This window comes from Saccostrea cucullata, unplaced genomic scaffold (genome assembly GCF_032062105.1).
Source record: "Saccostrea cucullata isolate Sc308-1 unplaced genomic scaffold, CSIRO_AGI_Scuc_v1 ctg8724, whole genome shotgun sequence".
Lineage (NCBI taxonomy): Eukaryota > Metazoa > Mollusca > Bivalvia > Ostreida > Ostreidae > Saccostrea > Saccostrea cuccullata.
In genome coordinates, this window is record NW_026926462.1 from 2,229 (window position 1) to 27,949 (window position 25,721).

Below are 25,721 nucleotides of genomic sequence, written 5' to 3' on the forward strand. Positions count from 1 at the left end.
ATGGTTTGTGTAGCAGTATATCTTACCATGATTTGCCTGAGTAGCTCCACTAGCAGTCTGACGGATGGTTTGTGTAGCAGTATATCTTACCATGATTTGCCTGAGTAGTTCCACTAGCAGTCTGACGGATGGTTTGTGTAGCAGTATATCTTACCATGATTTGCCTGAGTAGTTCCACTAGCAGTCTGACGGATGGTTTGTGAAGCAGTATATCTTACCATGATTTGCCTGAGTAGCTCCACTAGCAGTCTGACGGACGGTTTGTGTAGCAGTATATCTTACCATGATTTGTCTGAGTAGTTCCACTAGCAGTCTGACAGATGGTTTGTGAAGCAGTATATCTTACCATGATTTGTCTGAGTAGTTCCACTAGCAGTCTGACAGATGGTTTGTGAAGCGGTCGATCTCGTTCAGACTCGGGCATCTCCTCGAGACTCTGAGATATCTCGGTGATGTACGCCACGATCACGGCGCGCTGGTATCCCGCTACCTCCTGTGTCAAAAGAGTCCAACACTTCAAAACAGTAACAACAAACATCAGTATGTTTGACCAATTTATATTAAACAAGAAGTCTCTACAAGACTGTAGCTCTACTTGTTAGGATATATAAATTTTATTCTCTGGTTCTCAGGCCAATTTTCTCCAAAACAGATGCAAGAGGGAGGCATTTTATTTATCATTTTATTGGCAATAAATTAGATGAAGGAGGGATTTTTAATTTTTATTTTCTAATTTTCTTTAAGATAAAGATTATTATTTTATTCACAGATATACTTTTCATGTCTGATCGAAAGCTTAGCTTTATCCATTGCTTATCAGCATGTGAACATCGCAGGTTATGTCTTCCAATGTATTTTCAAACGAAGTAGCCAAAATCTCTTTGCAAATGGCTACCAGAAGTGATGTTTGAGTACTAAACTATGAAGTAATGAAGACAGAACTTTTTTTACGAATTGGTAAATACCAACTTTTTATTTTATCAAAAATACAATAAAATTAGTAATGCAGTTACCTCAAAACAGATGCGCGCTAGTGTGAGAACCAGAATTTCAATTTTATGTAGCCTTATACTGAGAGTATAGAGTACTTTAATGTGTACCATGACATTTCACAGAAATTTAACCTACACTATAGGAGGAAATTGTTTACAGATGACAGACATCTTAGTACATGTATTGCATAAGCTCTTGTGATTTCTGACCAGAAGAGATAAAAATTAAGTACATGTACTACCAGTTAACATGGTAAAGCTAACACACACAGACATATGAGCAGTAAATCTGACCAGTACAAGTGTACAGTAAAATGCTTATAACCAACAAGGAAGAAAACTTTAATTCGTTACATAATCTGTATTGTACAATGATTTGTTAATAAGTTTGAAAACTACGTGGAATGAAAATATCTTCACTGCAAGTGTTTGCTGTATTCTTGTTATACTATTCAGTAATACTTCTGTATTTGACAGTTCAGTATTATACAAAATGTAAAAGCACTTTTTTCTGAGTGGTATTAATATACACTATGTATGCAGTCACAAATTTTCTGTTGAAATTTTTTCCCATTGAACCTGATATATATGTGTTAGGAATAAAGTGGGAGACTGATAAATCCATGTATTTTTTCTTACGGTTTAAACAGAAATAGAGATTCCACAAATTTTTGGCCTCGTGGAAAAAAAGTATGTCTACAGTACATAGAGGACATAAGACAAACCTGTAGGAAGGAGAAGATTTGGTCGGTGATTGCTGACGACAGTTTGGTGTCTGTATACTGGTTGATCTGTTTGGTCAGGAAGCTCGCGGCCAGGTCTGCCAGCTAGAAAATCAGACAAGTTAGAAACATCAAAACAAAACTCGGGGGTAGGATTAACAACTACGAAATCAATAATAACAGGATATAACAATAAATTATAAAGCTAGTGGCCAGGTCTGCCAGCTAGAAATCAAACAGTTAGAATTTAGAAACATCATCACAAAACTCAGGGATAGGATTATTATCTACAAAATCAAGGATAACATTCTATACTATACAGGCTTACAGTAGTAAATCTTATCAATATCTGCCTAATTTAGAATTATAAAAATGTAAACAAAGATTTGATGTTGATCAAAAGTTCAGGGTCTATAATTATAATACTCTCACCTTCTCTGTTGAATTGATGTTGATCAGAAGTGCAGAGTCTATAATTATAATACGCTCACCTTCTGTGTTGATTTGATGTTGATCAGGAGTTCACGTTGATGTAGATTAGGAGTTCAGGGTCTATAATTCTAATACTTTAACCTTGACTGTTGATTTGATGTTGATCAGAAGTTCACGTTCTATAAATCTAATACGCTAACCTTGTGTGTTAATTTAATGTTGATCAGAAGTTCACGTTCTATAATTCTAATACTCTCACCTTGTCTGTTGATTTAATGTTGATCAGAAGTTCAGGATCCATAGTTCTAATACTCTCACCTTGTATGTTGATTTAATGTTGATCACAAATTCAGAGTCTATAATTCTAATACTCTCACCTTGTATGTTGTTTTGATGTTGATCACAAGTTTAGGGTCTATAATTCTTATACTCTCACTTTGTCTGTTGATTTAATGTTGATCAGGAGTTCAGGGTCTATAATTCTAATACTCTGACCTTGTCTGTTGATTTGATGTTGATAAGAAGTTCAGGGTCTATAATTCTAATACTCTAACCTTGTGTGTTGATTTGATGTTGATCAGAAGTTCAGGTCTATAATTCTAATACGCTAACCTTCTCTGTTGATTTGATGTTGATCAGGAGTTCAGGGTCTATAATTCTAATACTCTAACTTTGTGTGTTGATTTGATGTTGATCAGAAGTTCAGGGTCTATATATAATTATAATACTCTCACCTTCTCTGTTGATTTGATGTTGATCAGGAGTTCAGGGTCTATAATTGTAATACTCTCACCTTATGTGTTGATTTGATGTTGATCAGAAGTTCAGGGTCTATATATAATTATAATACTCTCACCTTCTCTGTTGATTTGATGTTAATCAGAAGTTCACGGTCTATAATTCTAATACTCTCACCTTCTCTGTTGATTTGATGTTGATCAGAAGTTCAGGGTCTATAATTCTAATACTCTCACCTTGTCTGTTGATTTGATGTTGATCAGAAGTTCAGGGTCTATGAATGGCACTGGTGTCTTTTCCTTTTCTTTTTCCTCCTCCTTAAGAAAAAACAATAAAAAATCCATATTATTGTAGGTTATGGTTTAATGAGGTATCTTCATTTCATAATTTTCCACAAAACACATTAAACACTGATTGAACAGTTTGAATTTCTCATCAATCAAACATGTTTTCCTCCCGCAAATAAAACCTTTACATCTTCCAAAAACTGAGACATTGAAAAAGTTAGCAAGCATGTCTCTGGTTTATGTCAAACAAGAGGCCCATGGGCCACTAGCTCACCTGAGAAGCATTGGCCATTCTGTTCTTTACCAGATTTCCCCCTGGAAATACATATCATGACCCCACCCTTCCAACTTATCATAATTTAAACAATTTGAAATCTACACTACCCCAGTATGCATCCAATTTATAAGTTTCAGCTTTGAATTTCAGATTTTTTCTATATATTTCTATGTAAAACATTGATTCCCCATTGTGGCCCCACTCTTACCTAAGGGGTCATGGTTTGAACAATTTAGAATCTTAAACACTACCCCAGGATGCTTCCACATAAGTTTCAGCTTTTCTGGCCCAGTGGTTCTTGAGAAGAAGATTTTTAAAGATTTTTCCTAAATATTTCTATGTTAAACATTGATTCCCTGTTGTGGCCCCGCCCTACCCCCGGGGGTCATGATTTGTACAATTTAGAATCTACTCAACCCCAGGATGCTTCCACGTAAGTTTCAGCTTTTTTGGTCCAGTGGTTCTTGAGAAAAAGATTTTCAAAGATTTTTCCTATATATTTCTATGTAAAACATTGATTCCCCATTGTGGCCCCGCCCTACCCTCGGGGGTCATGATTTGAACAATTTCAGGGTCTACCCTACGGCCCCAGGATGCTTCCACATTTTCAGCTTTTTTGGTCCAGTGGTTCTTAAGAAAATTTTCAAAGATTTTTCCATATATATTTCTATGTTATTCCCCATTGTGGCCCCGCCCTACTCCCAGGGGTCATGATTTTACAATAATTTACACTTTCCCAGGAAACACATAAGTTTGAGCTTTTCTGGTCCAGTTTCTTGAGAAGAAGATTTTCAAAGATTTTTCCTATATATTTCTATGTAAAACATTTTCCCCATTGTGGCCCCGTCTAACTTCGGGGGTCATGATTTGAACAATTTAAAATGTCTCAGGTTTATGTCCACATAAGTTTCAGCTTAACTGGCCCAGTGGTTCTTGAGAAGAAGATTTTTTAATGACCCAACCCAATTTTTGTCTTTTCTTGATTATCTCCCCTTGCGAGGGGATATGTCCCTTCATTTTAACAATTTAAATTCCTCTTCACCCAAGGATGCTTTGTACCAAGTCTTCAAGCTTGGCCCAGTGGTTTTCAAAGAAGTTTTGTGAAAAGTATATATTTCGGATATGTAGAAACAGACGGACGACGGACAAAATGTGATCAGAAAAGCTCACTTGAGCCTTCGGCTATCACTATACATAGTCTGTCAAATCTGTTGGTTTAATAACTTATGAAATACTCCGTATAATGTGCGTCCAGGACATGAGAGAGGGTGTACTCAAGGTCTATATTAAATGATAATTCAAATATAGACATTCTATGTTAGATGATAATTCATATATAGACATTCTAAGTTAGATGATCATTTAGTTGAAGCTCACTTTATAACTTACCAGTATTATCTTCCCTTCTCTCTTTGGTTTAGGTGAGATGTATAACTTACCAGAATTATCTCCTCTTCTCTCTTTGGTTTAGGTGAGATGTATAACTTACCAGTATTATCATCCCTTCTCTCTCTGGTTTAGATGTGATGTATAACTTACCAGTATTATCTCCCCTTCTCTCTTGGGTTTAGGTGAGATGTATAACTTACCAGTATTACCCCCCCTTCTCTCTTTGGTTTAGGTGAGATGTATTATCTCCCCTTCTCTCTTGGTTTAGGTGAGATGTATAATTTTAAAGATTTTCCCCTTCTCTCTTTGGTTTAGGTGAGATGTATAACTTACCAGTATTATCTCCCCTTCTCTCTTGGGTATAGGTGAGATGTATAACTTACCAGTATTATCTCCCCTTCTCTCTTTGGTTTAGGTGAGATGTATAACTTACCAGTATTATTCCCCCTTCTCTCTTTGGTTTAGGTGAGATGTATAACTTCTATGTAGTACTTTATTCCCCTCTCTCTTTGGTTTAGGTGAGATGTATAACTTACCAGTATTATCTCCCCTTCTCTCTATGGTTTAGGTGAGATGTATAACTTAGCAGTATTATCTCCCCTTCTCTCTTTGGTTTAGGTGAGATGTCAATAATTTTTCCAGTATATATCCCCCCTCTCTCTTTGGTTTAAGATGTATAACTTACCAGTATTGTCATTCTCCCCTCTCTCTTTGGTTTAGGTGAGATGAACTTACCAGTATTATTCCCCCTTCTCTCTATGGTTTAGGTGAGATGTATAACTTACCAGTATTATCTCCCCTTCTCTCTTTGGTTTAGGTGAGATGTATAACTTACCAGTATTATCCCCCTTCTCTGTTGGTTTAGGTGAGATGTATAAACCCTATTTTTCTCTCTTTGGTTTAGGTATGTATAACTTACCAGGGGATATGCCCCTTCTCTCTTTGGTTTAGGTGAGATGTATAACTTACCAGTATTATCATCCCTTCTCTCTTTGGTTTAGGTGAGATATATAACTTACCAGTATTATCTCCCCTTCTCTCTTTGGTTTAGGCGAGGAGATGTATAACTCAGCAGTATTATCTTCCCCTTCTCATTTGGTTTAGGTGAGATGTATAACTTACCAGTATTATCTCCCCTTCTCTCTTTGGTTTAGGTGAGATGTATAACTTACCAGTATTATCTCCCCTTCTCTCTTTGGTTAAGGTGAGATGTATAACTTACCAGTAATAACTCACCTTATCACTTTGGTTAAGGTGAGATGTATAACTTACCAGTATTGATATATACTTACATGTGTCTCCCCTTCTCTCTTTGGTTTAGGTGAGATGTATAACTTACCAGTATTATCTCCCCTTCTCTCTTTGGTTTAGGTGAGATGTATAACTTAGCAGTATTATCTCCCCTTCTCTCTTTGGTTTAGGTGAGATGTATAACTTACCAGTATTATCTCCCCTTCTCTCTTTGGTTTAGGTGATAAGATGTATAACTTACCAGTATTATCTCCCCTTCTCTCTTTGGTTTAGGTGAGATGTATAACTTCACATATATCTCCCCTTCTCTCTTTGGTTTAGGTGAGATGTATAACTTGGTATTATCTCCCCTTTCTCTCTTTGGTTTAGGTGAGATGTATAACTTACCAGTATTATCTCCCCTTCTCTCTTGGGTTTAGGTGAGATGTATAACTTACCAGTATTATCTCCCCTTCTCTCTTTGGTTTAGGTGAGATGTATAACTTACCAGTATTATCTCCCCTTCTCTCTTTGGTTTAGGTGAGATGTATAACTTACCAGTATTATCTCCCCTTCTCTCTTTGGTTTAGGTGAGATGTATAACTTACCAGTATTATCTCCCCTTCTCTCTTTGGTTTAGGTGAGATGTATAACTTACCAGTATTATCTCCCCTTCTCTCTTTGGTTTAGGTGAGATGTATAACTTACCAGTATTATCTCCCCTTCTCTCTTTGGTTTAGGTGAGATGTATAACTTACCAGTATTATCTCCCCTTCTCTCTTTGGTTTAGGTGAGATGTATAACTTACCAGTATTATCTCCCCTTCTCTCTTTGGTTTAGGTGAGATGTATAACTTACCAGTATTATCCCCCCTTCTCTCTTTGGTTTAGGTGAGATGTATAACTTACCAGTATTATCTCCCCTTCTCTCTTGGGTTTAGGTGATATGTATAACTTACCAGTATTATCTCCCCTTCTCTCTTTGGTTTAGGTGAGATGTATAACTTACCAGTATTATCTCCCCTTCTCTCTTTGGTTTAGGTGGGGGTGAGGACTTGACTGTGATCCCTGGGGTAGGGGGTAATTTTCGGCTTGGGACACCTCCCTGATATATCCTAAGGGTCCTGTCTGCTATCTCTATAGGGACACCTAAAATAAACTTCTCTTTTACAACATCTATATCACTGAGCTCACACGAGTAACAGACACCTAAAAATAAACTTCAACATATCACCAAGCTCTCTTTGAGTTTAGGTGAAAAATAAACTTAACCATATTATCTCCCCCTCTCACAAGAGTTATGTAGGAAACCTAAAAATACCAACTTATTATCACCCCTCTCTCTTTGGTTTAGGTGGGGGTGAAACTTTGACTGTGATCCCTAAAGGGGGTTTTACGGCTATATATCCCTGATATATCCTATGGGCTCCCCTGAGTATAGGGACACCTAAAAATAAGTTCTCTTTTACAACATATCACTGAGCTCACATGAGTTACGGAACCTAAAAATAAGTTCTCTTTTACAACATATCACTGAGCTCACACGAGTTAGGGTTTGATGTCAAAAATTATTGATAAAAAATACTTATCATGATTACAAATTAGGTAATCATACAGTCTACTTGTTTAATGAGGATTAATTCCCCCTATGAGGTTCCAACTGTTAATCAAACAGTCCACTCACCACTTATGAGATTAATTCCCTGTATGAGGTCCCCCACTGTTAATAATACAGTCTACTCACCACTTATGAGATTAATTCCCCCTATGAGGTCCCCACTGATGATCATACAATAAAATCATCACTTATGAGGTTGATTTCCCCCGTGAGACCCCCACTGTTAATCATACAGTCTACTCACCACTTATGAGATTAATTCTCCCTATGAGGTCCCCATTGTTAATCATACAATAAAAACAACACTTGTGAGATTAATCCCCCCTATGAGGTCCCCACTGCTGATCATACAGTCTACTCACCACTTATGAGGTTGATTTCCCCCGTGAGGTCCTCGCTATTTATAGTACAGCTGAGGTCAAGGTTGGCTGGGGCCAGTACCATGCCCCCATTCTCAGTGAGGGTGAGCTGTAACAGGGAGACACAGATCCCATCAGAACTGCTGTTATCAGTGGAAACCGCCCGGATGTTACCATCTACACCAAGACCTGGAATTAAACAAAGTCAGTTTCTTAATTTTACAAATTAACAGCTTTGTAATATTTCCCTGGTTTTATTGTGAGGCCCCATTGAGTAAGCCAGGGGTAAATATGACACTAGATTCTGAAATATTAGACTGTGCAGGGTCAAACCTAAAGTGCTAAAAATAAAAATAGTGATTGTTCCTTCATTAAGTGCCTTCACTGCATCACTATAGACATTCAACAACCTTCAATGATTCACAGTAGACATTGGAAGGATATTATTATAAAGACCACTTATGCACTGGCGGATTAAGGAGGGAGCCAGCACCCCCTCCCCCTTTTCTTTTGTGTCCAAAAAATACAAAAAAATGGATAAATCAGTGTTTTTTTGTGTGGTTGAGGACCCCTACTCTGACCCCTAACTGGTCGGGCCCCCCTCTTTAAGATTTCTGGATCCACCACTGCTTATGTACTGCTTCAGTCCTATTCACTATACATTGGTCAAATTCACAGCATTTCACCTTGAATAAGCCGGACGAGTGTAATGTCTCCAGATAAGTCCAAACTCCTTAATGGGAAGTAAAACAACAATCAATTAGCTGTGACAACGACTACATTTAGTATTGGATGGGAAGTAAAACAACACCCAATCAATTACATTGTAGCTGTGACAACGACTACATTTAGTACTGAATGGGAAGCAAAACAAAACACAATCAGTTAGCTGTGACAACGACTACATTTAGTATTGGATGGGAAGTAAAACAACACACAATCAATTAGCTGTGACAACTACCGGTACTACATTTAGTATTTTGTCTATGTCAGTTCAATTATTGAAGAATGAAGCTTATTTGAACTTATGTTATACGATATAAACTAACTTGGGGTAGTTTATACTTCGCGGTTTATAAAAAAGCGTAATATAGTTCTCAATAAAGGATCAAACATAAAACGCTTCTCGGTTTATAAAAAGCGTAAACTACCCCTAGTTATGTTATATCATATAACATAAGCTGAAATAAGCTTCATTCCTTATAAATGTTGTAATTTAATTGAAGTGTAGACAATATGAGACATTTTTTCCTCCAAAAAAAGTCTTCAAATTTAGTGTATTTTAAAAGTAATGTCCAGCGATGTAATACTTTTTTGACATAACTCATTGTGTCATCATGGTCAAACATTCAGAATTATTGCCTCTAGGCTATATCAGCAAAGATCACTGCAATCTTTGCAGTTGATATTTAAGATTAATTATTGTAGGTTTCATTTAAGGCTATATACATGTATATTACACGAAATATATTGATAATCCAAGCGTTTACAACCCGCGAGCAATGCTACCGCTTTTGAGGTCTGAATCTCCCTATTTTTTATCACAATAGGTTAACATGTATGGTCAAAGGCAACTCATGTTATACGAAATGGATTAAATCTTTTTTCAAATCAAATGACCTGTTACAACTAAAATTAAATTATTTGCTAAAATCAAAAACATTCTGTACAACAGTTACACTCAAGTATCTCATTCTCAAACAACAAATTACCTCGAATACCATGGATATATCAAAGTGAGATGAAAGTCTAAAACACTTTTTATGCCCCCCGTAATTGAACATTCAGGGGTATATGGTTTTTTCCCCTGTCCGTCTGCCTGTTTGTCTACAAAAATTTTAACCTTGCTCAACACTTTTGAGTGAGTTGAGCTATGGCTTTCATATTTCACAGGTGTCTTCCTTGTGACAAGACCTTTCTTTGGGTACCACAAGATTTGACCTCTTGACCTTGACCTTGGAATTTTACTCAATTTTGCAAAAAATATTACACATTACTTTTGAACATTTGGTGCTAGGGCTTTCATTTGTCAATATGGGCATTCATTGTGACAAGACCATTCCATAGCCAGTCAAGGGCATCATGGAAACAAGTTATTTTCAAATGATTTGTTTAAGTTATTAAATGTGTACATTTTGGGTTATCTTCCCCTGATTATGCTTTTCTTCAGTAACTTATTCCTGTTATTGATACTTTACTACTATTAGTGTAAACCTACAGGCTCTGAATAGCTTTATTCATGACCTTGGGTTATCAAGTACTGGTTAGATGGTTTATGACAGGAAAAGTTTATTTTACAATCTAGGACACTAAAATTCCACAAATAATAACTTATTTCAACAACCTCACTTTAGAACTCTTGCACAACAATATACAGCTTTGCACAAAAAATATAAGACTTACAGATTGTACGGTAATGTCCAATGATTATAGGAAAATTAGTCGCAGTGTTGGCAAAATTGCGGAAAATGTGTAATTCTGAAATGTTCCTAAAACCAAATGATTTTTCCTTTCAAAAAATCATGATTTTATTTAATATCATCCAATCTGCTCAGGAGAAATTAAGTCTGTTGAGTTTTTTAAAAGAAGTACATATATTTACAACTTTCTCAGCCTTGCATCATCTTTAATCAGAAGAAAACTCAACATATTGATGTTTTTTAGAGAAATTGATAGGCATTCAATTAACTCAAATGAGTTATTTCTTTGTATAGTCATATATAAGTAAGGTAACCTAAACAAGTTATTATGAAAAATAACTTGATTCCATGATGCCCCTGACTGATAGCTATAAATATTTTTAACTTGACCTTAGAGTTTGATCGGCGAGCAAAACATTAAATGTAAAATAAAGATTATTTAGGATTTAGACACTCAATTTTATCTTTGCTTGAACAGTTACTATATTAATGATATCAAATGTTATAGTTAAGAACAAACTAATTAGGTTTACTGAACATGCTTTGGTTATTGCAATAAAGTGATATTTCCTTCATAATCTTAATTATTTGGTATTCATACCTGCAAGAACCTCTACTAATATGACTTTATAAGCTGTAACCTTTTTCATAACATAAGGAAACAATTATTTCAATGTTTGTGTGATTAAAGTCAATTCTAACTTGTAGATATTAAACATTGTTAAACATTTCCTTTTACAGAAGGTTTTTATAAATTTCTTCCTGTTTCTGAATTTCCTGCATATTAAATGTTAGATACACTGTGTATGTGTGTGTCGTCAATTCAGTGTATAAATAATAGACTGACTATTGGTATGAAAAACGTCAGTCAGCATTTGACTCAGTGAAAAATTTTATTTGCTGACAAGGTCATTGTATCAACCATAGAACTTACGAAATGATGACTTTAAACGAGACAGTTGATATTCCTGTTTCATCAACTTGTTTGTCAATAATTTACCTCGTTTAAGAAATTGTTCATACGTAGAGCACACTCTTGCGTAACGAATCAACGGAGATATATATACTCCATATGCAGGTGACGAAGGTATATTGCTGCATAAGTAAGGGAATTTAACAATAGAAAAGTTAAAGCCATCGCGTAAAACAATCCATAGAGTTCTTAATGTCAACATGGTGTGTATATTTGTAAAGTTTATTTTATTCTGTATTCTTCAAAAAACAGGTGATTTGCTAGAAATTTAATTGTGGTTGAGTTTTGCCATTTTCAAACTAAATCATTATGGATTATTTTTTAATTAGGATAAAAATCATATAATATATATAATCTCAAAAAGGTTTGCTATACAAAAAATTAATTTGGTCGTAAGTTATTTCCATTTTTCAAATGTATTTTATTCTGTAATATTGTTTCAAAATCATTTGGTAGACAAATAAAGCGGTGATTTCAGGAAAGCTATGACGTGAAAGACATACATATGCACCCAATGGTACTTGTATCACGTGGTCATTGTGGTGAGTATGAAATAATGAGTGAGGGAAAATTTTGTTTATGTTCTGCCATAGGACAAACAGAAAAACAATTTTCCATTATTATCCTAAAACTTGTCATAAATAATGTTCCCTATATTTTTAAATGCCTTAATGCTACAAAAATATATGTTACGGGATATAGAGTACAAACAATAGGCCATGACTTTGCATGCACGGATAAAGCAATCAACCATATGTATTTGATGTGTGGAGTATAATCTCTCATGAAACATAATCCGATTTTACCGTGCCTTACAGAAATTGATTTTATTACATGATTTTGTGTATTGGACTGGACTGTTACAGTTGTACAAAAGCATTATAAGCTAACTGATGCGAGTTCTTGAGAAGATAAGCTCCACCAGGAACCAAAAGGAATGACGATGATGTGAGTTCTACTTCATATAATTAATTACCTAGGAGGAGACTCACTGGGTCATTCAATGCATCCCTACCACTACACCCCTGCCTTCTACTGCGCCCTCCCTTTACGAAATTCCTTGATCCGCCACTGAAGTTCTACATCGTATAATTGTTTACCTATGAGGAGAACCTGTCCGCGTCCATGGACCGTGACGATGAAATCATGCGTGACATCCCTTATCGTATACAAGTCTTTTGTTTTCCCAGAATCTGTCATTTTACCAACATTTCCTTCGTCTCGCTTCTCATTTTCCTCATATCAGTCACATGTTTGAAATTTCCCTTCTTTTGCTGAAGAGCTACTTTCATTTTCGTTGGCGGGAAATTTTCGAAATTTGAAAAAAAAAACATACCTCTATAATATGGTTCACGGTGTGACCGTTGGGGCGAGCGCAGTTGTGACCATCAAAAATACTCTGGGATTTCCGAATTTCATCTGTTCTTACACGTTAGTCTATTGAGCTCGCTTCGCGACGCTCGCTATAATATATATGCATGATTATGAACTTCATTATTGAAAGATCATTTAGGCCGAGTGTTTCCTGGTTGAGTCAGCAATGTTTACATCCATATATAAATATATACTCACATAGCTGTTGAATTGACACAATAAATTTCCATTTGAGTACACACCATTTTGAAAACAACTGAAGTTAATTTTTTTATAGCCCCCTGCAATTGAAGAAGAAGAAGATTTTCAGCCCTTGATACTTTTTTGGTTTCGAATTTGATTTATGTCTCTGCTGTTATCGAGCTGTAAGCCATGAAAAATCTAATCAAATAAACATATATTCATATAAATTATCCCTTCCTAGAAAGTGCGTTTTGAAGATTTGCTTTTAAGGATGCTTTGTAAATACATTTTATTTCTGTGAAAAAATAATTTCTATGGATTGACGGCCAATCGAAAGGTAATCCTACTTTTGTTATATTATTTTTTCATAAGATATGACAAAGCAAAATTTGAAAATAACGAAAGTAAGGATGGTCGGTTATTTGAAATAACAGTGTGGAAGCGAAGTCTTCCCGTTTTTTAAACATTCATAGCAATATTTCATCCATATACAAATATATACTAAAGCTGTTGTATTGACACTCAATTTGAGTACACACCACAAAAACAACGAAAATTAAACCAAAATGAAAATTTGAAGAAGAAGAAGATTAATAGCCCTTTCGGTTTTGGTCGTATATCGGCCTCTCAGTGGGGATGCAGGTATATTCACATAAAAATGCATAATAAAAAAGATTTATCGTTTCATTCTGTAAATATAATTCTATGGATTGACGTAATGAAGTAGAAATCTAAGCTTACTGTATGAAACAAGCGCCTGTGTTTTGTTATTGTAATGGTTAGGGCCGTGGATATCGGCCTGGATAGCTCAATCGGTAGAGCACCTGACTAGTGATACAGGGGGCCCGGGTTCGATTCCCGGTCCAGCCATGCATATTCTCCTTACCTGTTACAGATTTGGTGCCGTGCCATGCCCCGGAATTGACCATGAAAAAAAATGAGCCTGGGTCAATCTTTGGAGGGCCAAAGTATAAGGAGGGAGGAATGTAATGGTTAGGGCCGTGAATATCGGCCTGGATAGCTCAATCGGTAGAGCACCTGACTAGTGATACAGGGGTCCCGGGTTCGATTCCCGGTCCAGCCATGCATTTTCTCCTTTCCTGTTACATTATATTATTTTTTTTATAGAGATTGACAAAGCAAAATTTGAAAATAACGAAAGTAAGGAGGCGGTCGGTTATTTGATATGACAGTTTGAAGTCGTCGCGCGTTTATATTTAACATTCATATAATAGAATATTATAATTAAAACAGGATGTTTTAAATGTTTAACAAGATATTGAAGCGGAAAGCTGTTTTCCATATATACTCACCGTCAATGAAAACGCAACACTCTAATTTTAGGGTGAAAAGTATACACGGGTTATAACTGAGTACCAAAAAAGTTAGGACATCTTTTACTTTGCCAAATCAGTTATTTAACGGTTGAATGATTTTTTTCCTCTACCGGAAGTTGCTTTTTAGCCCTCTTCACAGAAATCAAATTTTTGCATTTATAATAAAATTTTTAAAATAAAGAGGTTTTTAGCTGTTTATCATAACTAATGTACTTAAAGGCCGTGAAATAAACCCTTCTTTCTTTACCGGATGTGATTCCTATATTTCCTCAAAATGACTGATTTTCATTGATAAAGCTGGAGATTCTCCAAATAAAGAAAAAAAGAGCTGCAGTTGCAAATGTACACTATTTAACCACTCATCAGGCTCATGTGTTTCAATAGCATAAAGAACAGTTTCTTGACCTGAAGTTCAAGAGTTACTACACTACGACAAGTTAGAGAAAATTCGACCGCAGTATCTGAACAACAGGCAATTAAAAATGCCCAAGAACATTTTTCAAGCGTTCAGATAAAGACATTGATAAACCTAATGCATGGTAAAATCGGACTGCCAAAAAATTTATGTTGTACATGGCAACTAGCATGTTTTTATGAAATGTGAAGATGTTTTATTTAAATGTTATCTGTTCAGAGGGCTAAAAAATATATTTCGGTTATGGAATGAAAACCATTCAATTACTAAATAACTGATTTGGCAAAGTAAAAGATGTCCTAGTACTTGTTTGGTACATAGTTATATCAAGATAATTTTCCACCCTAAAAGTAGAGTGTTGCGTTTTCATTGACGGGGAGTATATTTTCATTTAGCGAAAGTTATTGCCCTTGTCCTTATTAATTACTTATTGTATGCATCGAAAATAAATACCTAATTAGTGTTGAATTTGAATTAAAGTTGTCAACTAAAATCATTGTATGTTACTTTAGTTAGGTTACTAAAGACTGGTTACTGTAAATTGGTTTAATTCCACGGTGTTAAAATTTCACGATATCTAAAAAAGAACCATTTGCGATGGTTTTAATTTCACGCTGCGAGAAATTAATTCAAAATTTCATATAGCAATTTAACATAATTAAAAAGTAAACCTACCATTCATGATAGATTTAATTTCACGGAAATTTAATAAATCGCGAACATAGCGAAATTAAAACCACCGTGAATATTTCCCAATCTACAGTAACTGGAAGCTTGATTAGTGTTTTAATTAGTTTGAAAATAAATAATCACTTAGTATTTTATATGGTACTTAGGTTATTTAATTTGAGATCGTGTTTAGAGATAAAACTCAACAAATCTGTGTAAGTGCATGTAAGTGTGCAGACTTCCCTGTTTACATTATACTGTGATAAGTGTGCGGTGTTACAACGCGAAACGTAATAAGCCTGGATTATTACATTTTGCGTTATTACATTTTGCGTCGAGATCAACACAAAATGTAATAACGCAAAATGTAATAACACGATTTTAAGATAATTACATTTTGCGTACTTGAGATATAATTTACCTCGTTTAGAGATCGTTGTTACATTTTGCGTTATTATATTTTTGCACTGTAGACAACGCAAAATGTAATAAACAATATGTAATAAAACAAAACAAATTTTTTTGACTGCGTTTAACAAATAAGATAATAAAATTAATCCAAATAAATACATGTAACCAACATGGGAAACACGCTGTTAAAATATTTAGAACTAAAACAATGAGACCAAATACATGTATAGGGCTTTTACGGATATAAATACACCTAAATGTATCGTTTTTCTGACTCTGATTTAGTTTTATTGAATGCACTGTACTTAATTACATGTATATAGAGTAAAGGATGATGTGACATAACTCCTATCTGGGGCCCCTTTTTCCACGACGAATTATGTTTAATCTACAACGATGTTGGTAGTTTTCAAACATGAGTGAATAAATACGACGCCTTTTGAATAGTTTCAATAGTTCAGACACTTTTAAATTATAAGGAATACTGCATTATCTTTGATATTTTAGACCCTATCACAGCTAAATTCGGCCAGGTTTGTGCAAATATTTTGTCTTGTGGCAAGGGAATGGGCGGGTCTTAGTACAATAGAGGGATATGCGTGTCCGAGAAGACCTTATATGGCTATTGTTGTTATTTCGCACTTAGTCATTGCCCAATCCGATGACAGAACAACAAAACATGCTGGTTTACTACGTATACTACGTATAATATACATTTTATCGCAGACACGTGGTTTAGGTCAATTTACCTGTTATCCTATTCTACATTTCAAACTTTTATAAAAGTCAGCCAATGCTGCTTATACTTAATAATAAGCATGGATTTTCAGTATTTACGGTTTTTAGGACTAGAAATGCACATGAAACTTGTGTTTACTGATACTTGGGAATACGGGTAGACCTAGCGAATTGCTCACCAAACACGCTACAAAACTTTAAACTAATGTACAATATATATGTCATGTATATTCTATCAATTGTTCGTAACAGTATATTATAAATTTTACTGTGGTCTCGGAAATGGTACATATGTAGATCTGTGTCTAATCTGTGACTCAAATGCATAAAAAAAGCAGTAAACTTCTAAGCATGTTTCCGTAGTATTTTTGTGGTACTCACTCGTAACGAATTTCATTTAGCTGATTGGTCATCTAGATAGAATCGCCTGTGCCTCAATTAGCATATGAATTCATTCTTACGTCAGAAAATCTAGTTCCGTCGATCTGTTTATAATGGGAAAGGCCGACCAGATTTTACAATATTTTTAAAAAATAGCATGTGAGCGCAGTTAGGTACAATTTCCTCCTTTCAAATATAGGTAGATTTCAATAAAATACAGTGACCAGACAAAGGAGAAAATTGTACCTACCAGCGCTCGTATATTTTAAGGGCTTCAAAGAGTGGGGCGGGGTTAAAATGCAATGGGAATTGAATGTAAACATGATACCCCTTCCCCAATAAAAGATCTATATTTTTCAAATCACGTCTCTATTTTTGTTAAAAATAGTATTCTATAAAGTTTCACATATCAGTGATTAGTTATATACAAAAAACTTGAGTAAAATTTAGACATTTAATTTTTTATCAATATACGAGGGGCCGCAAGTCACCTCATCCTTTAAGGTTTCGTCAAAGGTCAACATGTCCAAAAAATTAGTTTTACAATAACCCCAGAACTATGTAAAGTATAAAATTAAATTTTTTACAGTTTATAAATTATTCATTGATTAACAGATAGAAAGTATCACTTGATAAAAAAAATACTTGGAATAATATTAATTGAGAAAAATTCATCTTAAAAATGCATATATTTTCAAAAAAATACACCTAATTAATTCCATGCTTTTAGTGAAAACCATCATTGCAGAAACAAAATATGTTTATCAATGAAGGGCAAGTTGGACTTGGATAGCCTCTGGAAAGTTGTTTTCCCTGTTTATTTTGTCCAAATGTTAAGACTTGAAAGTGAAAGTACACTGCAAATGGCGGATTCTATAGGGGTCTTGTCTTTATACATGTCATGCTTTCAATAACAGCCTTTCAGAGACCATTCACGTCCAGCTTGCCCTTCAATGATAAACATATATTGTTTCTACAATGTTGGTTTTCACAAAAAGGACAGAATTAAGCAGGTGCATTTTTTAAAAATATGCACAATTTCTGATATAATTTTTCTCAAAAAATATATATATTTTTTTTAGTATTTATTATCAAGTAATACTTTCTATCTATCAATCAGTGATATAATTGCAAAATGTAAGCGTTTTGACTTCATACCACACATAGATTTTGAGCAATTGTAGAAACTTTTTTAGACATGTTGACCTTTGACGAAACTTTAACTTTGATTCGCATATTTTTGATAGTCTTATTAAAATTCAAACCAAAAACACATAGTTAACCGATGATTGACCATAGGTTCATTAAAAGTTCTTGATACGCATATTCGGCATGTATACATTGGTAAACAAATTGGAAGTGTATATGTGTTTCGAGCGAGGAGGGGCAGGGATAGGGTGGAATGTTTACTTGCTTATATGTTTCTTATTGCATTATTGTGGTCATGCAGAAACAATCCATTTTATTATAGGATCGAAAGAAAGAGAGAGGTAGAATTTTGTTTTTGCTTGTCTGACAGTATGGTATCATTTTTGTCAATAAACATCTTCTCGCTATGCATTTGCACCTGCCAGTACAAATGAATATTATTTTTTAGAATTCATTGCATTTGTCTATAAAAGAAAGCAAAAGCACACTTTCCAATACCCCCAACAACCCCGCCCACAGACGCACGATTTTAATTTGCAACACCTAAAATTTAAATACATTTATTAAACTGATTTTGAACATTTGTAGCTAATTCAATAATTTGATAAATTATAAAATTTATTAATTGTAAGAAATTGTGTATATCTATTTTTCCTTTTGTTTTATTTTCTTTTCATCGGCCACTACACCTTTTGAAAATTGTACTCAATCTGCCTGACGAAAGAAATTGCGTTATTACATTTTGCATTCCTGCTTTTTGCTTAAACTCGACGCGAAATGTAACAAAGCACAATGTAATAATCCAAAAATTGTGTTATCACATTATGCATTATTACATTTTGCGTTGTTCTCGACGCAAAATGTAATAACGCGAAATGTAATAGTCCTCAAAAGTGTGTTGTTACATTTTGCGTTATTACATTCTGCGTTGATTTCAACGCAAAATGTAATAAAGCAAAATGTTATAATTCAGGTTTATTACATTTTGCGTTGTTATTACATTTCGCGTTGTAACAGTGCGGTCAACCCTGCTTATTGCTTGACAGAGAATGCAGAGTGTGTGGTCATCTCTGCTCTGTAATTGGCATCTCTTAGCAGCAAGTGTACGGACATCCCTGCTTGTTGCTGCATCTTGTGGTACAGCAATGGTGTGCGGACATTCCTGCCAGTGTTTCTAGTGTAGAACCGTGTCTATAGTGTCAAGTGTGCGGTCATCCCTGCTTGTCACTGCGCAAGGGCAAGTGTGCGGTCATCCCTGCTTAAAATAATTAAAAACGGGAATAGCGCCTCAATCTTGTGGAAGTGCGCTGGTGTGTGGACTTCCCTGCCAGTGTCACTTGTTCGCTACCAGTAAAAACCTTATATAACGCAGTACCAAGTGATTAAGACTGCGCATTGTACATATTTGCAGCATCTCAAGGCTATCCGTTTTTATCACGGGTACGAGCCTGCGGGGGTTCACAGGCAGTGACCTCCCTTGCACGTTACAATATGCACAATAATCATAAAATTAAAATTTTGTAAATATGGCGTTAACATGGTATAGATGTGTCATCCACTCCTGATTGACAAACTCTGACATAACTAAGGTGCGAAGATAAAATCAAACGTCTTGGGCATACACTTAAGCAAAGACCACGTGATACAGGATTCCAAATGATTAAATGACACGTGATACAGTTTTCCAAATGATTAAATGACAGTTTTAATATCAGACCGAATATTACGAGATTTTGCTCCAACAGACAAGGATAAAGCGCGTTCTACAGTATGCCAAGTCTTTTCCCGCCACATCTCGCACGAAAGAGGAAAAATGTAGTGGCGGATCTATAGGGAGTTGGGGTGGTGGTTTACATCCTTTGAGAGTGAGCGAAGAGCCCCACATATTTGTTGTGTTTTTGTTAAAGTAAAACAATATATCTCTGTGATTAAGATAAGTTTAAACTTTAAATGTTTAAACTACTTTAAAAACATCTAACTTTCACCAGATCTAGTTCGTTTGTACCAAACTCTGTATGGAGACGCAGGGGACTATATATGGGTAGTCTGCTTACATATGTAGTAATGTACATAATTGTATTATGTATTGAAGAATATCCTGTATAAATGGTGCCTGTTTTGGAGGGAAACATTTGAAATTGACAACCCAAGGAAAACCATTGTCAACCGACGCGTCAGCGGAGGTTGACAATGGTTTTCCGAGGGGTGTTAATTTCAAATGTGACCTTCCGAAACAGGCACCATTTATTTTATTATACTGAATATCTTATTGATTTAGGACAAGTAGGACGCTCAGGGTAATCGAACGGATTGTTAACTGCGAATTGTCAGCAAAAAAAAAAATCGCATTGTCACTGGTGAAAAAAAAAATCGATTCTTTACGTTCATGTATAGAAAGCTTTCACACTCACCGGTTCACTAATCTCCTTATTGTTTGTTTGATACTCAAATTAGAGTCATTTATCATATAAAGTTTCGTTAGTTCTGGCTCGCAAGCATGTTTCCAACACTCGCAATATTAGTTATGTAGACACTTAGAGGGGTAATACGGAAATATGTGGGGTCCTTTAAAAAATCCATATTGGGCGAGGCGTAAGCCGAGCCCAATATGAATTTTTTCAAGGACCCCACATATTTCCGTATTACCCCTCTAAGTGTCTACATAACAAATTTATCCTGCTGATGGTTCACCAAAAGATTAAATATTGATATTGTAGTATCAATAACCGCTTTCACTGAACGTCCAAGCAAGACGTTCTACATCCATTGTACGTTGTCGACAGACGCATTGTGACGTCAATTATGAAGCTCCATGTGGGTCACGTGAAAGCAGTACATTGATGATGTGTGGTTAGTAAATTTTTAATATATGGTGGGTAGGTCACGTGGAGGGGGCACATTAGCAATGTGAGGTGGGTAGGCAGCATAACATCGTTTCATGCGATATTGCTCTCGGCCAATGAATTTTCACGATTTTTATCAGAGGCAGGATAAGCATGTATCGTCTGTCTTTTGTTGTTTTCAAGTAAGCTATATCCATCGATCGGACGCAAGCTTTTACTAACGTCAAGTTAATTCCGGTTCTTACAAACGCGCGACTGACGTTTTGAGAATTCTACCGTGAACCGTACGCGCATAATTTCCACGCATGTGGCATTACAAACGCGTTACCGTTGTGTTACCCGTTGTCACGTGTGTTGCTAAGGCTCAGGGTAATCGAACGGATTGTTAACTGCGTCTAAACCAATCAGATTTTAGTTTTTAACATGAAAGTATAATAATATCACATGTAAATGTTCATTGTCACGGGACTTTCATCTTCGCTAGCCAAGGGTTTCTGATACGCTACTCTCCTCATAAACCCTTGGCCTATGGTGAAGTCAAAAGACGGGATTGTTTTCAGTCACGTGATCTCAAATATATAAGGTACAAACAGATTGCGTCATCACCAGAAATAAAGACGCATGTTGCCCTCGAACTCAGTCAATAAATGTATAATATTGAAGGCATTGTTACGCATTACCAATCATTAATTACAGAATTATAAATAATATACAATTATTGCTTGTTTTTGAGGTCAATACAATGATTTAGCCATCCGAGGAGTACAATATTCACAAAACTTGCGTGGGGGAAGTGTAGCAGATTTACAGTTATTCATATTATGTCTATATATTATTTTGTATAAACTATTTAATTATTTAAAGTTAACTGCGGTATTTCATTATTTTAGCTAACGTTTAATTCAGTAACCTATTTATTTCTTTTACTCCTCTGCACTGACCTAGATTTTGTATTTGTATTCCCATTGAGGAGTTATTTTGGAAAGAGGAGTTAGATTATTGCGTCATGCATGGAGGAGTAAGTTTTTCCAGCATAAAAGGGGAAATATTGTAAAAAAAAAAAACGCAGGAGTAGTGAGGAAAGTTTTGACCAAGTCACTCTTTTGTTTTGTTTATATATGCTATGCTTTGGATTTATCGCCATTAATAAATTGTGAACTTTACGCCGTGTTTTCATTGAAGAGAAAAAGAATATACGAGTATAGTAGTGTTTGTGCATGGAATATTAATTGTTTAGGATTTACATGCTCGGAAATTAATAACGCTACAAATATAAAAATCTAGTTGTATCAAGCATGGAGGTCAAGGCACAGAATACGCTAACTTTGGGAGAGAAAAAATCTCGATTTTTGCAATAAACATAAACTTTTTCGCAATACAATCTCTTTAAACATCTTTAATCTATCAAATTTGAGTACATACGTACAGAGCTACGAAATAATCCATCACTTTGCACGAGCATATTTTGTGGACCAAACGTTTTTCCGTGAAAACGGCACTTTTTTGAGTGTCTGCGCATGCGTGTACCCCTGTTTGAAGGTACGGTTTCCCTACTTCCGTTTACCCCCGTTTGAGGGTTGGACTAGACTGTTAAACGGCTTGGATAAAAAAGCGGAGTGGAGTGGAGTCGTGGAGTGGAGTCTGTAACTTACTTGCGAACTTACTCTTATTTCATCCTGTCTGATTGGCTTAAACTTATTCACATGATCAGGTATATAACAGCATATAGACTTGTGTTAAGTACGATTTGAAGATTCCAAATGCATTATACAGGCGCGGATCCAGGAAATTTTTCCAGGGCAGGGATCCACCCCAGTCCAAAAAAAAAAAAAAAAAACTTAAAGGCCGAGGTTTTTAACCGTACGGTTTTCCTCAGGTAAGTTTGTTGTGGGGTGGAGCTTAATCGAAGTGGCTGAGAAGCCCCGCGGGAAAGACGCTGGCTTGTGTATACTACTTATATACACAGGATGTTACCTGAGTCCCTGAGTGTATTACCTGTATGCGTTTTCCTACGACTTTGTAAACCGAGGCCGTTTTTTTTCATGGTTAGCTCATGATTTGAAATGCGAAATAAAACATTTTTTGTTGCAGACAGAATCCATCTTAATTTCTTTCTTTTAAAATAATTAGTATTTTTAATAATTCGACATTTTATTTTATACAGTGTGTTTCTTAATGAAGTGTTATAACGAAAATACATTTAGCACCAAAATCTGTCGTTGTAATCTGGCGACAAAAAGGGAAGTAATTCAAATAACACGTCGTCTAGTAGACGCAAAACGAAAGAGGAAAGTGAATCATAAAACAGTCTCTCGGTAAATAATAAAACTTAGAAACGATGTTTTGAGAATAAAATGATGAAATAGAAATATTATTGTCTAAATAAATATCCTTTAGATAAACCCTACTTGATATTTCCCATTACGCATGGTCGGTAAAAATGGTCAGGTCTTTGGACCGAGGTTGATTCTCCGACATCTATGAAACGGGAAAAGAATCATCTGCATCGTTTTTTTTTTCTTTCAGGATTCATTATTAATTTCAAACATTAAATACAAAGCAAGATGTTATATTCCGAGTAATTTCTCTTCTAAAACATATCATTATAGATCTACCGTAACTTCGTCACCATAATACATGTCTCGAAGAAAAGCGACACGTACAGGTTTGTCTTAAAGAAATTCGCTTGCTTGAATCAAGAACAATGTTACAATGTTGTCATACTTGTTTTAATTTTTTTTATTCAATTCCATGATACTAGCTCCAAACGCAAGTCGGTTTATTTTGTTAATTAATGGAGGAATAAATGTACGTTAACTCATGTTTTGACACGGAATTAAAATTATCGATTGAAATCGTGATATGAAATCTCCCTTTCAAAATTAAATTTATGATATATATTACATAACCATTTTTATCTCGTCATTTATTTAATAGATTGATTATATTTATGGCACACTCTTATGAATTAAAGAAAAAGAAAAGAACGATTTGATTGCTTCTTTATCACAGTGCGGTAGGCATCAAAAGCCTGAAAGTTTATTCGATGGTCGGTACGATCTCCAGACAAGGTACACAAGCTATACACAACAGCAGCAAACTATTCACTCAAATTTAAAAATGGAGAAAGTGAACACATGTTAATTAAAAGGAACAGTTTTTTTTTTTCTGGAATCTTAGGATTTAACCATGAGCGCATGTTTGTCTATTGTTCTCCTTTTTATGGTAGTTGTATATTTACATATATTACCTCATATTAAAAGGACATCAATAGACAAACATGCGCTCATGGTTAAAAAGAGAAAAAAACTGTTCCTCATGTGTTCACTTTCTCTATAGTAGTAAAGAGGCCATTTTGACCACGTTGATACATGTTGAATATTATAATTAACCACGTGATTTCTATACCCAGGTAACTCTGTGAATACTAAAATTCCATCACGTGACGTGTAAGGAAACACACATTCTGCTGGGCGATAGTGATTGTCCATATCTGTTTCAATCCATTCCTATTGCGCAATAGCTATTCTTTTTTTCTCTTAGATATCTATAAGTCTTAGATTATTCTTATATTTATCTCAAAAGCATTTCATTTTACTATTTTTATATTTTTTTGAGTGTATATTATATTCTCTATATGTTCCTAGTCTTCATGAAGAAAGAGATTTATTTACATATTTTGAACCATTGTTTAACATGAACATCCAATTTAAGATCCAGTAAATAAAACTGACATCACATCATCCCCAGCATGATAAGGATGATGTGACATAACTGCTATCTGGGGCCCCTTTTCCCACGACGAATTATATTTAATCTACAACAATGTTGGTAGTTTTCAAACATGAGTGAATAAATACGATGCCTTTTGAGGAGTTTCAATAGTTCAGACACATTTGTATGGCTTTTGCTATTATTTCGCACTTAGTCATTGTCCAATCCGATGACAGAATAACAAAACATGCTTGTTTAGTACGTTTACATTTTATGGCAGACACGTGGTTTAGGTCATTTAACCTGTTATCCTTTTTCTACATTTCAAAATTTTATAGTGGTCAGCCAATGCTGTTTATAATTAAATAATACGCATGGATTTTCAGCATTTATGGTTTTAATAATAAATAGGACAAGAAATGCGCATGAAACTTGTATTCACCGATACACGGGAATACATGTAGACCTAGCGAATTGCTCACTAAACACACTACAAAACTTTAAACTAATGTATATCATGTATATTATATCAATTGTTTGTAATTGTATATAAATTTAAATGGCACATATGTAGATCCGTGTCTAATCTGTGACTCAAATGCATTAAAAATATCGGAAAGCAGTAAAATTTCAAACATGTTTCCATTGTATTTTTGTGGTACTCACTCGTAGCGAATTTCATTTAGCTGATTGGTCAGTTAGAAAGTATCGCCTGTGGCTCGATTAGCATATGAATTCATTCTTACGTCAGAAAATCTAGTTCCGTCGATCTGTTTATAATGGGAAAGGGCAATTAGATTTTACAATTTTTTAAAAAATAGCATGTGAGCGCAGTTAGGTACAATTTTCTCCTTTCACATATAGGTAGAATTCAATGAAATACAGTGACCAACCAAAGGAGAAAATTGTACCTATCTGCGCTCGTATATTTTAAGGGTTTCAAAGAGTGGGGCGGGGTTAAAATGCAATGGGAATTGAATGTAATCATGATACCCCTACCCCAATCTAAGATCTATATCTTTCACATCACGTTTCTATTTTTGTAAAAAATAGTATTCTATGATGGTACAC

The 25,721-nt window shown here is 35.1% G+C and overlaps 1 protein-coding gene across 1 annotated transcript; it reads right to left on the bottom strand.

Annotated features, from left to right (window-relative positions):
* Positions 1-318: 318 nt before the first annotated feature.
* On the bottom strand, positions 319-12,695 carry LOC134271738 (uncharacterized; the record flags this gene model as incomplete). Its single annotated transcript, XM_062753954.1, has 6 exons — positions 12,537-12,695; positions 8,047-8,232; positions 7,076-7,215; positions 3,121-3,201; positions 1,718-1,819; positions 319-493 (listed from the first exon to the last, which is right to left on the bottom strand). Coding segments are annotated over exons 1-6 (784 nt in total), but the record flags the coding sequence as incomplete, so codon positions are not given.
* Positions 12,696-25,721: the final 13,026 nt, after the last annotated feature.